This window comes from Phalaenopsis equestris, unplaced genomic scaffold, assembly GCF_001263595.1.
Source record: "Phalaenopsis equestris unplaced genomic scaffold, ASM126359v1 Scaffold000552, whole genome shotgun sequence".
Classification (NCBI taxonomy): Eukaryota; Viridiplantae; Streptophyta; class Magnoliopsida; order Asparagales; family Orchidaceae; genus Phalaenopsis; species Phalaenopsis equestris.
This window is the reverse complement of record NW_018164992.1, coordinates 3598905-3615093: the sequence shown is the minus strand read 5'-3', so window position 1 is coordinate 3615093 and position 16189 is coordinate 3598905. Positions and strand designations below refer to the sequence as shown.

The 16189-nt window shown below is 38.6% G+C and overlaps 1 protein-coding gene across 5 annotated transcripts in view; it reads left to right on the top strand.

Annotated features, from left to right (window-relative positions):
- The window catches only part of LOC110029127 (E3 ubiquitin-protein ligase MARCH6-like), a 31366-nt gene that overhangs the window by 4668 nt on the left and 10509 nt on the right, over nt 1-16189 (top strand). For 3 of the 5 annotated variants that reach the window (XM_020731251.1, XM_020731250.1, XM_020731254.1), the window contains exon 4: nt 9206-9500. In XM_020731251.1, coding sequence (XP_020586910.1) covers nt 9206-9500 — 295 coding nt within the window. Of the gene's footprint in view, nt 1-9135; nt 9501-16189 lie in introns of those variants that run through there. The other 2 variants (XM_020731253.1, XM_020731252.1) reach the window with 2 other exon arrangements.

Below are 16189 nucleotides of genomic sequence, written 5' to 3'. Positions count from 1 at the left end.
ATAAGGGTTTGAGCAAGATTTAATATATATTATTCATATTAAAACACCATTTGAATCTAATTTAATAATTTTTATTCTATTTTTTTAATCAATATTTTAATTGATTATAAATCTTTGTAACCTTATAGTCATTTAGATTTTTTTAAAATAGTACACATATATATAAACTTGATGAGTAGTATTTCGAGCCAAAACGAGCCGAACACGAACAAACACATCTTAGTTTGTGTTCAGCTCGTTAACTTATCGAACGAAATTAATGAGCCGAACACGAGGTGTTCGCGAACAACGAGCCGTTTTGACAGCCCTAGTTTCGGGAGTAGAGATTCACCCACTTTGTTGGAGGATTACAAACGAAGAAGATAAAATCCAATGGGAGGCTACTTGACCGTGATCCGAAAGGTCGAAGGAGAGAACGAGAAGATATGATGATGAAGCGGGAAACACAGTGCCAGTTCCTACCAATTATTTACTGCCATAAGTTGCAGACCCTAGCTTTTGAAGTGGAGAGATTGCACCACCAAATGTCTCCACCTTATTACTATCCAACGAAACCAATCCGCAAGTTCTTCATAGCCAAAAAATGTTGCAGGTGTCGCGGGTTTGGGCATGTTGAAGTAGAATGCACAACCAGGGGAAGGATTTACTTCACCAAGTAGTGTCATAAAAAAGTTGGATAAATGCACTGCAGGCATTGAAGAGCAATTCAAATGAGGATTTTCATCTGATGATGCCTTTACCCGTGGAACTCCCTTGTTTGTGGATACATCCAATGCATTTCCTCTATGTGATCAAAAGGAACATGCTACTTTTGATGAGATTGTTGTTCCTGCTCTACTAGAAGAGAGGGAACTTCTAGTTGAGATAAATAAAGTTCATGCAGACCGGCGATGTCGAAATTTAAAATTTCAGTGGATGGTCTTAATAACGACAACTCACAACTCATAGCATCGCCAGCGGCTACACTGCTAGCTCTTACCTCGGGTTTTTCATATGAAGAGATGAAAGACCAGTGTAGAACTCTTGTTATTGAAACACAACAGAAGATGTAAGTTTTCCTAAACTTCGAAAGTCAGATGGAAGATCTGGAAGATAATAAGAATCACCTATCAACCAAATTCTTGCAAATCTCAACCTCGCTAAGGCCCAACTTGTCATAGAAGAGAAATATATAAGATATTTATTTGTTCGAAATTTGACTAAAGAAAACCTACGTGTAGTGGTTTACCTCTGACTCATATTATGTCGAACCATAACAGATCAATATAGAGGTATGCTCGCAAGTGGGAAAAGCTCTTCAGAAGTTTTTGTAGCCAGGGCAGTCACAATGGGATTGAGGAACGGTTGGCGAGAACCAGAAAGCTTCGACGAATGAGGTCGAAGCTCCTCCAACACCGGGAGATTGACGCTGGGCTTTGAGGAGGACCCAACCTAGGGTTCATCCAACTTGGTTGGACCGAGTGGTCCCCAACGAGGGCGGGCTTTCAACCCCCTTTATAAAGCATTTATAATGTTTCCTTTCTTTCCTTTCTCTGTCCTCAAGTTTCTTCCTCCCCTTTCCCTTCATTTTCTTTATTTTTCCATCATATATTTCTTTTCTTTTTCATGAAATCCCATATTATAAATTATGGCCTATTATATTACTTCCTTTTTTATTCTATTTCTGAAATTGAAAACATTGCCTTATACAAAGTCCTAATCCTTGCCTATTATATTACTTCAATTTTATTATATTTCCTAATTGAAAGCATTGCCTAATATAAGTCCTAATCCCTCTTATATATATGGTCTGTTTTGCTTAGGAAATGAGGTCTTTTGTTGCTTAAGAATTCAACATTCTGTTTGGACAGCTGCGACGTTCTGTGTTTCTCTTTGCGGGCTGTATTTGACTGCGAGGAGGTGCTTCGGCTACTCATCGTCTGAGGTGGTGATCTTCTCTAAGAGTCTGGGTGGTGCTCCGACTGTAGCTCGACCTGGACGAGACATTTTATAGCTCTCTTACAGCAGCCGCAACCCCTCCCCTACATTCACCAGCCACCTCGCAACTCTTCCACAACAACCCAACTTTCACCTACAATTGCCAACCACCTTTCAGCCCTCTTTCTGCAATCGCAACGCCGCCCCTACTGATGTTAGTCCTACTACTTCCCTCGAGACTCTTTCTAGTCGCCGTCTTCCTCGCGAACCACCCTCCAACAGTCCATCCTGCTCTTCCCAACAGTCATTTGGAACTCCCAGCAGCCGCCTGCCACCAGCTAGCAGGTCGCCAACCCCCTGCTGCTTCTCTCAGGAACCCTTCCAGGCGCTGTTTTTTCTCGCCGACCACCATCCAACAACAGGGCCTTCTTTATTTGTTTGTGTTGTAGTGTTTGTTTGTCGTTTATCTCCTGCTTTTCTAGTGTCATGTTTATAATTCTTTCGAAATTCAACAATCAGTTTTTGTATTCGTGATTTGGGTTAACTACGGTATCATGTGGATTTACTATTAGTTATGGATTCTAAATATTAAAGATTTCATTACCTTATCTGTCTCTTTCTTACAGAACATGCTTTTTACTTGGTGATCTTCTAAGCTACCTTAATATCATGTATACAACATTAATCTGCTCCTTTGTGGGAATATTCATTTATTGACTAACTGCACTAATTGGAAAATGCCTTGTCTAGTTGGAAAAAAACAAGATTTTTCCAATGCGGTGGTGGTAACTTAGTGTCTGTTTGCGCAGCTGCAACTAATCCAGCTTATCCAGATAAACAACTTATCTTAATAAGCTGACTGACTATTTGATTTGAGCGTTTAGAAAACAGCTGATTTGCAACAGTTTGTGGATAAATGACAATTCTGCCCCTGAACTGAATGAAACAACATTCAAGGCACATTTTGGTACGGAACTTGACAATACATGTAAAAAAGAATCCCAAAGCTATACTATTGTCTCTGAACTTGAATCTTTTTCTATGATAGCCAGATCAACCCAAATTTGGTTAATATAATATATGTTAAACAATATATCACCAGAAAACAACGCTCAAGGTACATATTATATGTCCTGCGTACTCTTGTCAATTATCTTCCTTAAAATTTTTTAGTTCATTCGCATTTCTTTGCTTAGAAAATTACATAGTGAAATCACTATGCTGAATAAAAGTGTCATTCATTAGAACTAATCACATCAACAAAACCAAATCCCTCTCTCTAGTTAAACCAAGAACAAAAACATATCTGGATCAATGCTATACCCCCATACACTAATCTCATTATGTGTCATCTTCCAGTAATAAATAAAAATAAGAACACGTACACAACACAAAAGAGCTTCAAAATTCATTACTAGTATCATATGGCAAAACTTGTCTTAAGAAGCTCTCGAATATCTTCCCTCACACTTCTAAGCTATGATGAATCTGAAGCGTGGATCTCGCCACCAGTGGACGAGCTAAGCGAGTGTCCACCCGCCCTCTATGAATCACAAATGCCCGTTAGAAGAACTTCTGCCAACATGTCGATATATGCAAACAAATACCTGTTGTGAGATCGATTGTCGAAGAGGGAGGAGCGGCTAGGACACGGGAGATCCGAATGAGACCCTCGGTTGCGAGATGCGAACGAGAAGCAGAGCATGCGGCCGCGTGTTTAAGAAATACAAAACTCTGTATTTAGATAACCTGACAAAAAACGTTCGAACCAAACGGTACAACGACGTTTTGAAAACATTGCTGTTGACCTCATTTTTAGTGAGATATGGTTTTTTTTAGGGTTTATGGTCTAGCTTTAGAATTTTCTCTTTGACTATCTTAGAGCCCTAGAAATGAGACCCACCTCATTTTAGAAATTCAACCTACTTCTTACCCTTTTGGAGTTTCGCACGCGTGGCCTCGGCCTCTAGCAGTTAGGAGGTTGAAACCAACATGAGGAAACCCAAAAGGAGTCCCTATAGGACCATTAAACTCTAGGATCAATTTATGCACAATCTGCACATTCGCGTGCACAAAATTCGTAATTTGAACAATCGACACGTTTGTTTACCACAATTCGCATCGTCTGGGCCGTTATTAATCTAAACTTAAATAATTTTTTATCGCGAGCCGAAATTTTGACGAAAATCAAATTCGACGCATTTTTGACTCGATCGTCGACAACGTTATGATGAAATGGACTGTGTCGGCGCGTCCGGAACTTCAAAATTACCCAGGGAGGACACCCATTTAGATGTGGTTCCATGCACAGACGAATATTGTACGAATTGTAGAATTTTAAATATTAAAATAAAAAAAAAGAAAAAAAATCCTTACATCCCTTATCCTGCAGCCACTGCTCAAGCCGAGCCCTAACTGCGTCAGCTGAGAGCCCTCCCTTCGATCGAGCCAGCACGTGCCCTACTTATTCTCGGGTTGCCCGATCGCTGCCCTTGCCGAGCTTCACGACCGAACTCCCTTCTTCCCGCGAAGCTTCCTCGAGGCCCCCTCAGTACAACTTTCGACCTTTCCTCCACTTCCCCTGTGTCCCCACCTACTCTCCACGCCCTCTGCCTAAAAGCTTCGCTTCTATGGTCGATACCTGCCCCTGCAATGTTTGTCGCCACGCGCTCGTCCTTCTCACTTTCGACTCACCGCCCAGGTAAGTGCAGGTAAGGCTTCTCCTCTCCCCTGGCTCTATAAACCCCACTTGGGGAAGGGTTTCTAGTTGTTTAAATTTTGGAGAGGGGGGATGTTCTACCAAAATTCTGAGTGATTCTTCCCTCTTGGTTGGTCTGTTCTTTGTGCTTGGAGCTTTGGTTTTCTCTGTTCTATTTTGTGCAAAAATAAAAAAAAGGGGCAAGTTTTGTTGTTGGATTGCGGCTGGTTCTGTGTCGTTGCTGAAGCTTTGCCGTTCGACTCTTTCTAGTTTGCTCTTTCTCCTTTCTTTGAGCATTTTGGAGGCAACCTCTATTAATCTTCATGAGTTCGATCTTTCTGGTAGCTCATTCATTAACATATATATGCTTCATTTCCTAATCTTATTTAATATGCCAAAGGGTATGATTTCTGGTTTTATTCATAAAGATTTAGTGAATTGCAAGCTTTGACACATTAAATATGATTAGGAAAAGAAGCACATATATGTTAATGAATGAGCTATTAGAAAGATCAGACCCATGAAGATTAATAGAGGCTACCTCCAAAATGCTGGCTTGTTTTGGTGATTGGTTCATTGGATTGGTTTGGTGGCTTTTGAGCAGCATCTATTGGTTTCATTTATTTGCTGATATTTGGGCTATAGTTTTTGAGCCTTTTAAAATATGACTCACTGATTTGGGCTACAGTGGAAGAATTGTTTGGACAAATATGACTCACTGATTTGGCTCTCCTCAAGCTTGAAACCTCGGAGCTCGCTGTTTTGTTCCCATGGACAATTTGAAACCTTCAATTTACAAATCTGACACCCAAATTTTCATATGAATATTCATAATATTTTGATTTGATATTCTCATGCATAAGTATTAGACAATAATGGTATATTTGTTTAAAGATTTAAGGACTTTACATAGAACCATTGATTTTTTTAGGTGTTTGTGTAAATACATAATCATTGTGTGGTTTGTATGCAAATGCTTATAAGAATTTCTCTTATGCGTTGCGGGACTGATGTGTTTATTAGCAATTGAAGTATTGTGGTTGTTGCCCTATGTTGAAATCATATATTTTGCAATCTTTCTTGATGGGTAGATTCCTGTCTTTTTTGGTGCGGTATTAACTGTGAAGGAAATTTTCATGCATGCCACAAAATACTTATACATTTACATATCTAACACCTAAACTTTCATTTGTTCATGCATGCTAACCACTATATGATAAAGTTGGTGTTAAACCTATAAATGCATAGGAACTTAAATGCTGAGTATATAAATCCTCTTTTTCTTTTAAATTTGAACATTTGCACTTGAAAACGAGGAATCATAAAGACATAGAATTGCTGTGGTTAAATGTGTTTAATATCTTTTCATATAATGATGCAATTGTGTATGTGCGGTATACTTGAATCCAAGAAATACTTATACTTGAGCAAAATGTGCACACATTTAGGATTCTTGAAAAGGCAGGTTTTGGGTCGCAGTTTTGGTGATTTATGGGCTGTGATTCTGGCCACTTTTGGTGATTTCTTCGTTGGTTCATTGGATTGGTTTGGTGGCTTTTGGGCAGCATCTATTGGTTTCATTTATTTGCTGATGTTTGGGCTACAGTTTTTGAGCCTTTTAAAATACGATATTCGGGGCGTTTTGTGCTGTAGTTTTTTTTTTTTTGGACCTTTTAAAAATGTAAATTTGTGGGTGTTTGGGCGGTAGTTTAAAGCCTTTTAAAATTCAATTTTTGGGCTAAATTGGCTACAGTTTCGAAGCTTTTAAAATGCACCTTTTGTGGGCTGATTTCGGCAAGTTATTTGGAACATTTTAAAATTATGTTTTGGTGGGCTGAAATGGCTGTAGTTTTGGGGGATTTTAAATGCGCCTTTTAGCGATATTTTGGGACTGTTTTGGCGTACTTTGGGGCCGCGATTTGACTCTATTGCGGAGATTTGGGCTGAAGCTTTTGGGCTTGGTTTTGGCTTGGTTGTGGTTCGGTTTTGGCCTAGTTAGGAGCTGCAGTTTGATCTTGTTGAGGGGTGTTGGGTTGCAGCTTTTGGGCTTGGTTTCGGCTTGGTTGTGGCTCGGTTTTGGCCTAGTTAGGGGCTGCGGTTTGATCCTGCTAGCTTTTGGGCTTGGTTTCGGCTTGGTTTTGGCTCGGTTTTGGTCTACTTTTAGGCCGCGACTTAACCCTGTTTTTGGAGGTTTGGAGCTGTATTAGTGGGCATGATTTAGCGATTTTTAAGATGCATTGAGATCTTGATGTTTGGGCTCGTTTGTTCTCTCTCTTCCCCTCTCTGCAACCTTCATGCGAGAATTATTTATGCTTCATATTGATAGTGGGAAGAAGTTTAAATATTTGGAATGTTGGGATGATGAAAGTCTTAAAAGAGGCTTTTTCATGTCATCGGGTGTTGGAAATCGTTTTAAATGCAGTTTTGAGGGTCTATCCATCCTTTACTATTTTTGTATGTCAAATGGATCAATCCCTCATCTCTCTCACCCTCTTTTTTTTCTTTTCTTTTCTTACTTCTTGGTTTTATTTAGGTGTTTATGTTCGAAGTATGAGCGCACATATATAACTCCTGCTATATATGAACCATCAAACAAAGCTGTAAGAATGTCGCTTTCGGGGTTCAAGGACAACGATGAAAACGACATCTAGGTATGTGTGACATGTTCTAACAAAATCCTGACTCAATGACTTTGGCATTACAACATCTCTAACACTAAGGGTCTGTTTGGGGCAGCTGCAGTTTATCCAGCTTATCTTGATAATCTGTTGATAAGCAGCTGATCCGGATAAGTTGTCTGTCTGTTTGATTTGTGCGTTTAGAGAACAACTGATTCTGGAAAAATGACCAATCTGTCATTGTTCTGGATAAGTTGTAATTGTTTGGTTTGTGCATTTTATAAACAACTTATTTGCAGAATTTTTTTGTTAAATAGAAAAATTAGAATTAAAATCTCTATATACCATTATTTGTGGATTCAGGAGTCAACTCAAAATCAAATCATTAGAATCAAAATTATCTCAAATCGAAATAATTTTGATTTTAATCATAGCCGAACTCATAAGAGCTCGACTAGAATCAAACCTACAAAGGGCCTTATCCATTTTTGAATTTGGTGCAACGAGGGAATTTTCCTTTCTTGAATATGGAAGTGGGGTCATAATCACGGCCATCAAGGACATCAATTGGATTCCACAATTTCAATGTTTGATTTGGAGTAAATTCTGTCTAACTTTCATGTTCAATTCCTGATTCCCACAAAAGAGTCTTAACGCCTTTATTGTCGTTTACCCTCTTTATAATATATGCTAAACTTGGTTTCTGATATCTAGTACCTATAACACATTCCAATTCTGTCCCTTTAACTTTGCTCAAAATTTTCGTAGTATTTCAAAAGAACATTTAAGAATTCAACTACTTGAAAAATTTGGAGTTATAAAGGTATGTGATGAATGGGGGTCAATGCTTCAAATTGGCTAGAATAAATTATATCATGAACCGTCAATCATTGCCTTGGATTCTTCTCTCTTTCCACTAAATTTATGATTTACTTTCAAACATAATCCTAACCGTTTTTAGATGATAATTCTAATATTGCGCTTCAACTTATAATGGGCGATGAAGTTTTGTAGACTGTTGGTGGCTGTCATTGTTATTGTTATTATTGGCAAAACATTAATTCACGTGTTGATTTGTTTACATCTCTAAAAGAAGCACAACAATTATGCTTAGTTGTACTTAGCAAATATTGATAGAACAACTCATTGGGGTTAAATTTTCCAAGCATAGATAGAATTAATGTGGATCACAAAATTTATTGACATTGAATATACAATAGATTTGTGTCGCAACAAATAGCATGAGAATAAAAGGTTTATTAGACTTTTGGTTAATTTTAGTATGATGCCTAGTATTTTTCCCAACCATGAAATTTTGGTATTTTATTTCTTTTCTATTCGTATCCTATCATTACCATGAGAATTTTTTTTCATTGAACTTTGCTGCTATTTTTAATTACATATTGTGACTTTTGTTTTGTTTTTGGGCTTTTGCAACCCTCTTGAGGCTTTTTGTGTGATGTGGTTTTTTGTTTTTTTCCAGTGATTCCTTGGCGATCTTTTCATTAGAGCATTTGTCTTTTATGGCTCTAGTTGAGAATTTTTTGTTTCAATTTTTTCGTTATGTGATTCTTTGTTTTGGAGTTGAATCCCTATTGGTTATGTATTTTTTTAGGGCTTGTGGCATGTGATACAATTTGTATTTGGCTATGCAATTCCTTACTCTTTTGTGATTGAGTTCCTTCAGAAATTTGCTCGCTTGTTCCATGATTTTCAGCATCTCATTTTATATATTCATGAAGAAAACTTGTATTATTGGACATTTCAAAATATGCCAGTGTGTCACCAAGTTAAGTTTTAAGGCTTGTGGACCAAGGTTAACCTAAGCCTTGAAACTAAATTTATTTCCTGAAAAGTTTTGGTGAAGAATATTATAATTTTTGAATTTGTCACTTTATTTACTATAGTGAAAGTACTTTTAATTTCACCAAGCAAACTTGAAAGCTGCTGGCTTCATATTTCTTGGCATCAGCTGATGATGAAGGTGAAGATATTCCTGAAGAAGAGGCTGTTTGCAGGATATGCTTATGTGAGCTTGGGGAAGGAGGGGAAACTTTTAAGATGGAGTGTAGCTGCAAAGGAGAACTTGCACTTGCTCACAAAGAATGTACAATAAAATGGTTCAGCATCAAGGGAAATAAGACCTGTGATGTCTGCAAGCAAGAAGTGGAAAATCTTCCTGTAACATTACTGAGATTGCAAAATCATCAGACTGCTAATAGAAGGGCATCAAATACTTTTCAAGAAAGAGAACCTTCTCGTTACAGGTAATTCTGAAGTATTGACAATAGGTAACTTGAATAGTTATTATGATTATTAACCTTAGTCAGAGTTTGTCTCATTGAATTAAATGTTTGACGTTCAAAGAAATTTTCCACTTTCTCAATTAGATTGAAATGAGTTGCTTGGTTTCATCAGATTTTATTGTGCCATCTCAATTTTCTTTCATGTGGCAGCTGTCATGTCTGAACCAACAACCCCACCATCATTTTTCTGTCAGTGAGCTAATAAGCACGAAAAACCTTGTTTTGTGTGTGTGTGCGCGCGCGCGCTCTTGGGGAAATCATATATTTTCAGTTTTATTGAAGTTATTGATGTTGACGATCTTCTGAAATAGGTAAAAACAGAAATGGGGACTAAGTTACAAATTATAGTTTATTATGCATTTTCTTACGAAGTTTGATTGCTTATGTTAGAAACTGCAAACTACAACGAGCCATTTCTTTTGATATAATATTCTGGCAAAAGTTTATTTGCAATATTTCCTATAGAGAAACTCCCAGCAAAGGGACATTGATCAAGCCATTTTGCATCGGATATGCTAGGAGAAAAGATTATCTACTGGCACGAAAGACCTGAAAAAAAGAGGAAAAGAAAAAACTTGCGGCCACAATCAACGTGTTAGCTTGGGTATTTCTCACACCTTTGCTAGCTGTAAGCACATCAACATAAGCCTCTCTTTGCTTTTAGGGCACCTTCAACTCTTGTTATTGTAGAAATTTCTCTCTCCTTAAGTTTGGCGTCAGAGGATTAGCCCAATAGTTGCATTGCAATCTAAATTACTACCTCAACCGCAGTTATATACTATCGCAGCTACATGACATTACACATCTTATCTACATTTCTTAATATTGCACCTCCCTTGTCACGTTGGTTCTGCTGCCACGCTCATCTTTCCTTCGCATCTTCTTACTCTCTGAGTGAACTCTCTCGATCATTGGCAATCTTAATCTTAATTTATTAGTCTCCTGCTCTTGATTCCCCTTAGTTGCATTGCAATCTAAATTACTACCTCAACCGCAGTTATATCCTATCGCAGCTACATGACATTACACATCTTATCTACATTTCTTAATATTGCAACTCCCTTGTCAAGTTGGCTCTGCTGCCACGCCCATCTTTCCTTCGCATCTTCTTACTCTCTGGGTGAACTCTCTCGATCATTGGCAATCTTAATCTTAATTTATTAGTCTCCTGCTCTTGATTCCACTTTCTCCCCCTTTTGGCATATTTTCTCCTAGTCATTTATAGTACCCTGAACCTATTTGTGCAAATCACGCAACCCATGAGCCTCTTCTGTGACCCTCATCCATTATTGTAGCCTTCCTATCTTAGCTATGCCTTCAACTCAATGTCTTCAACTTGCCAGTCCATATAGAACCCATGGAACTCGTGGCCTTTGAAACTCTCAACTGTTGACCTCAATTCGAGCTCTAACTCAACTTGGGTGATTGAGATGTCAAAGACAAGTAACTAATGCAGTTGATTGGGACATTGTCATTTGAATTTCTATTGTACTGTCCTGCTATGAGCCATGTAGATGATGCAAGGGTGCGGGCCTCACATGCGCTATACACACTGTATTTTGTGCCTTTGTCTTCCCTGTCCTCTCTCTTGATATTTCATTTCCTCACAAATCTCAATCTCTTCTGCACTTAGAGCCTTCGCTTACTTTGACTCCTACCCTGCCCTCAGTTCGTCATTCATCGTTTTCCCTTAAATGTCGGCTCTAAACACACCAGCGAGCATTTTTTTTGTCAGGGCCCTCTTCTTAAACCTTTGGGTAGCTTATTGCGAACTTAGCTTGACACCAATAATGCAAATTATGATAGGTGTAATTTCTTGAGCTCTTTTTCTTCTTCTAACATCTACGGATTTCATCACAACTCACCCCCAATATGGCATTTGTCATGAGACCCTCAGGCATTTCTTTCAGTGTAAATCATGCCTCACCCTTTTAGGCATTTGTTAAGGCGAGCTTTGGAGACTCTGTAACATGAGAGCCAACAAGATTCGTGGGGAGATGATGTTTATTTCAAGGCTCAAGCAATTTATTTTCATTATGATGTAAAGATTGCTGCTTGTGACATCTGACGTGCTGAGCTGTATTGCCTTGTTGGAGTGAGTAAAACAATAAATTCACGAAGAGATGTTGGCTTAGGCTGTTTTTACTCAACTTTCCAAATATCTCTATATTAATTTCATAGTATTTCCCATAGAACAATGCATCCATCTACTCACTCAGTTGTTGTATTCTTTAAGGAGTATCACATAAAACCGATCGTCTTAAACCCATTTGTTACCTTGCCACTTTGTTTTTTCTCATTTTTATGTCATTGCTTTCATAGACACTAACTTGAAATAAAAGCATAACGTAATGCTTGCCTATACACCTCAACTCAAAATTCACAAGTTTTGAAAACTTTTGAAATAATGAATTCTTCTTTATTATCAGGAGAGTTGCTCAAGCTATATTAGAACTTCACCTTAAAAAATGGAGAAAAAACATTATGATTTTGCTTTATAGATGGGCTACAATAACTCCTTTTTTTAATGCTACGAGAGAATGACTTTGCATAGATGATGTCTTACATATTGCTTTCTTGCCAAAAGCTTGATGATTCATCTTGACGTTATATCTTTTCCGCACATAATTTTTGCATACTGTAGCTACTACAGTACTGCGAGATTCAATATCGCAGGGGTCGGGTGACGAGTGTCTGAAAGTCATGTTTTCCTTTCTTATGGTTTTTTTCTATATTACCTTGCATTCATTTTTAGTTCTTTTTTTATGTATGTGCTGCATTAGGGTTTGAAAGGTAGTTCTTATGTTGTTTTTAGTCAGGACAGTCGTCTGCATCTAGGGTTTCCTCTTCTAGGATTTTATCTTAGGGTGAAAAGGTACTCTAGCTATAACTCGTATGAGGTAGTGATCTTCTTCCAAGGGACGAGTGGTGCTCTGACTGTAGCTTGTTTGTTAGGGGTATTTATCCCGACCCAACTCCTTCGCAATCTTTCCGGCCGTCGTCATTGCCTTCCCCTCCTTTTGTCCAAACTGCACTCGCAGTCCCAACCTTTCACCTTTGCCTCCGCTCCTGTTTCTCGCTTTTCTGTTTTGACTACTGTTTGACCCTCCGTACTTGCTGCAGCCGCCTAAGAATCAACCTTGGTGTCTTTTTTTTGCAGTACCGCCACCCAAGCACCTATGCCTCGCTACCACAACCCTCCCCTTAGGACAACACTTGCTAGTATGCAGTTCACTACACTTACCGTCATGGCCCCTCGCCGTCTCAGTTTTTCAATTGCCAGTTGTTGTCGTTCCAGGCCCTCTGCTTCATCGCCAATGCAATTCCAACACCTCTTTTTGTTGTCCAACAACCCACAACCTATTTCAACATTCTACCACTACTCCCCAACCACCCCGCTGACCTCCACCACCCTTGGATTAGGCCATGGTTGAGTTTATCTTGTTTTGTTGTAATTTTCATTTCAAGTGTGTTTGGTTATAACTATGTATTTGTTTTTAGTAAAAAAATTATTTTTCGTATTGTGGTTTGAGTTAACTCTATTATAAATTGGTATCAATAGCCTAAAACTAGTCCTATTCTAGTATTTCTAGCACCCCTAACACCCACTCTATCCGAAAGAAGAAATGTTTTCTTTTCCTCCCACCCTACACACATCCTTCCACCTACCTATACCCTGTCCAAAACCAAACCACTGCCGAGACAATTGCCAGAATTCGGTCAGGAACCTGACATTGACAACATATACTGGTTACTCAACCAAGTGCTACATTTGCTCGATGCCATTGTGAAATGAACCCATGGCGAGACGTTTGTCGATTTGTAGTAGTGAAAGTCGTGAAGGAGAACAAATAGAACACCTGAATCCCTTTTGTAGGGATGATTCCAACGGAGACATATACAAGCCACAACATTTTGGGGTACAATATCAGTGGAGATCTAGTGCTAATGTGTCTATTGGAAGACACAAAGATAAGATGGTTGTTAGAGAATACTGAAATGAGGTGTTGTTGGAGGATACTAAGTTGAGGCTCCTTTTAGAGGACATAAATGGATTGACTGTTTGAAGACACAAAGAAAACACACCTATTGGGGGATACAGAGATCTAAGATTTATAGTGTACTTATCGGGCTTCGAGTAGAGAATGAATTATATGGATTTCTCAAATGGATGCAGAGTGTGAAGCAGATCTTTGAATACAAGTGCCCGATGACAAAAGAGTTGAGCTCCTCACCATCAAATTGAAGAAGAATTCTTCTTTGTGGTGGGATAATTAGAAAGGGTGAGGCAGAGAGGATGATGAGACAATCACTTTCTGAAAGAAGATGAAATGAGAGATACAACGATAGTACCTACCCCGACATTCTTGACAAAATATTTTCTTAAAGTCCCACTATTTGCAACAGAAGGAGCTATCAGTAGAGGAGTACACGATAACATCATATAGCTTAAGTTGAAGTGTGAGTCGAAGGAAATAGAGGAGCACTCTATTGCCAAGTATTTGGAAGGTTGAAGCCCGTCATCAGTAATGTGGCTTAGTTGCAACCCTATTGGACACCGAGGGACATAGCACCGAAAGTGGAGAAACAACAGAAGTTGTCAGTTAGTTGAGCAGGCAACCACCCATAGTTGGAGACCTCAGGAGGACCACACCTCAGGGAGTTTAGCAAACTTCTTAGGAGTAGGACAAAGTTACTCGGAGTGAGAAGATGTTTGAGAAGAGTAGCATTCCCACTACAACTCCATCCATAAAATGCTTTAAGTGTCATCGTTTTGGACACATCGCTTCTAGTTGCTCGACGAGTCAAGTTTTGACTTTCATCGAGTAGGGTGCATTGGCGAGAAATCTAAACAAGATGAATAACAACTTCCACCATATGAGGGAGATATATTTATGGTTCGACGAGGCACCAAGGGAGCATTAGCGGCTTCACCATAATATATCCTACACTCGTTGCACCATGAAGGTAAAAATTTTGCAGCATCATCATCGATGGAGGTATCATAAAAATGTGACTTCAACACTGATGGTGGACAAATTGAACATCACTATTCAGAGACATCCCCAACCATATTTTCTGACATGGTTTAAGAAGAACATTATAGACATTGATAGGTGTCTCATAGAGCTTTTCTATTGGGATTCAGCTGCAGGATCAACTTTTGGTGCGATGTGTTGTCCATAGATGCCTGTCACTTTTTGCTTGGAGACCGTGGCAGTATGATCACAAGACTCAACTTGTTGGGTATAGGAACGCCCACACTTTCATGAAAAATGGCAAGTGCATAGTCCTACCTTATGTGGAGCCCGAGATTGCACGTGTCCTTGCTAGCAAAGAAGCATAGGGAGGATCAATCTTAGTGATGATAGAGGATTGTTGGAGAGAAGAGCCGGTAGCAGGCATAGGACAACCAGTACAGAGAGTTTTAGGACACCATGGTTGCCACCATTTAGGGAGATTCAGATTGTCCTTACCTCAGATCGGGTTGAACCAACCTTGGGTTGCCTTTGAAGAGTTCCAAATAATACACTAGGCACAGAATCCATGTTTAGCTTAGCAGGGTACCCCTAGATAGTTAAGCCTATATGAATGTTTGATTACTAGTGGGGAAGTCTTCTCAGGTGTTTTGAGGGACAATACAGTTGTCAACGGGATTCAGGTGCAGATATATGCTAAGAGTGATAATTTTAAAATTTTAAATTTGCTAATTTGCTACAACAATATGCTAAGTTTGAATACTTAGTGCCTAATGATTCACTTTAATCGAAAGTGCTCTCCCGTTATTGGGAGGGTACCCCTATGGGAAAACTTGAACCTAGATCTTAAAGTACTCGTAAAATGAGGGCGAAATCTTGGGGTAGTGTCATATATACTATTTCATTTGCCTTTGAACATTTGACCTAGAACCTCATATCAAACTCCCTCATCTCATTCTTTCTTTTTGAGAGAGGTTGGGTCGTTGAATTTTTTGATCTAACAATCATTAGATAATAACTTTGGCTGTTAATATGAAATTTATACAAATACTCAGATTAGGCAACATTTCGCGACAAACTCCCTCGTCCCTTTTTTTTTTTTTATGAGAGATGCCGGGTTGTTGAATTTTCCATGCTAACATTCATTAGATAATAACTCTGGGCTCTTAATATAAAATTTATTCAAATACTAGGATCAGGTAACATTTTCAACTTCTTTTTCAACTCTGGGTACGCTAGTATACTGCTTGCCTTTGCTGCCAAACTCATAAAAAATAAAAAAAACGAATAGACGAGTAAATAGTTTTTTTAAAGTTATATCATACATTTATTCAACATATAATAGATTCACTATATGCTAAAGAATATGAGATTTAAAAAATATTGTACAATACCCTTAATATTTGAACTCAACTTAGAAAGTATGCTATGGCTCCAAATATTTGGAATGGTGCTCAAATGGCATCATAGGCATACTTGATGTCTGTAAATGATGCACTAACATCAATGATGATGTTTGTGGATTTATGAAGTATGTCGATGCATTAAATAAGTTTATAAGTGAATTCTTGAATGATGAAATTATTTTATGTAGCTCAGCACGAGGGTCCCAGTCAATCCTTGGGTGATCCAACAGAACTAAAGTGTGTTTCCGAGGATAGTAAATTGCCC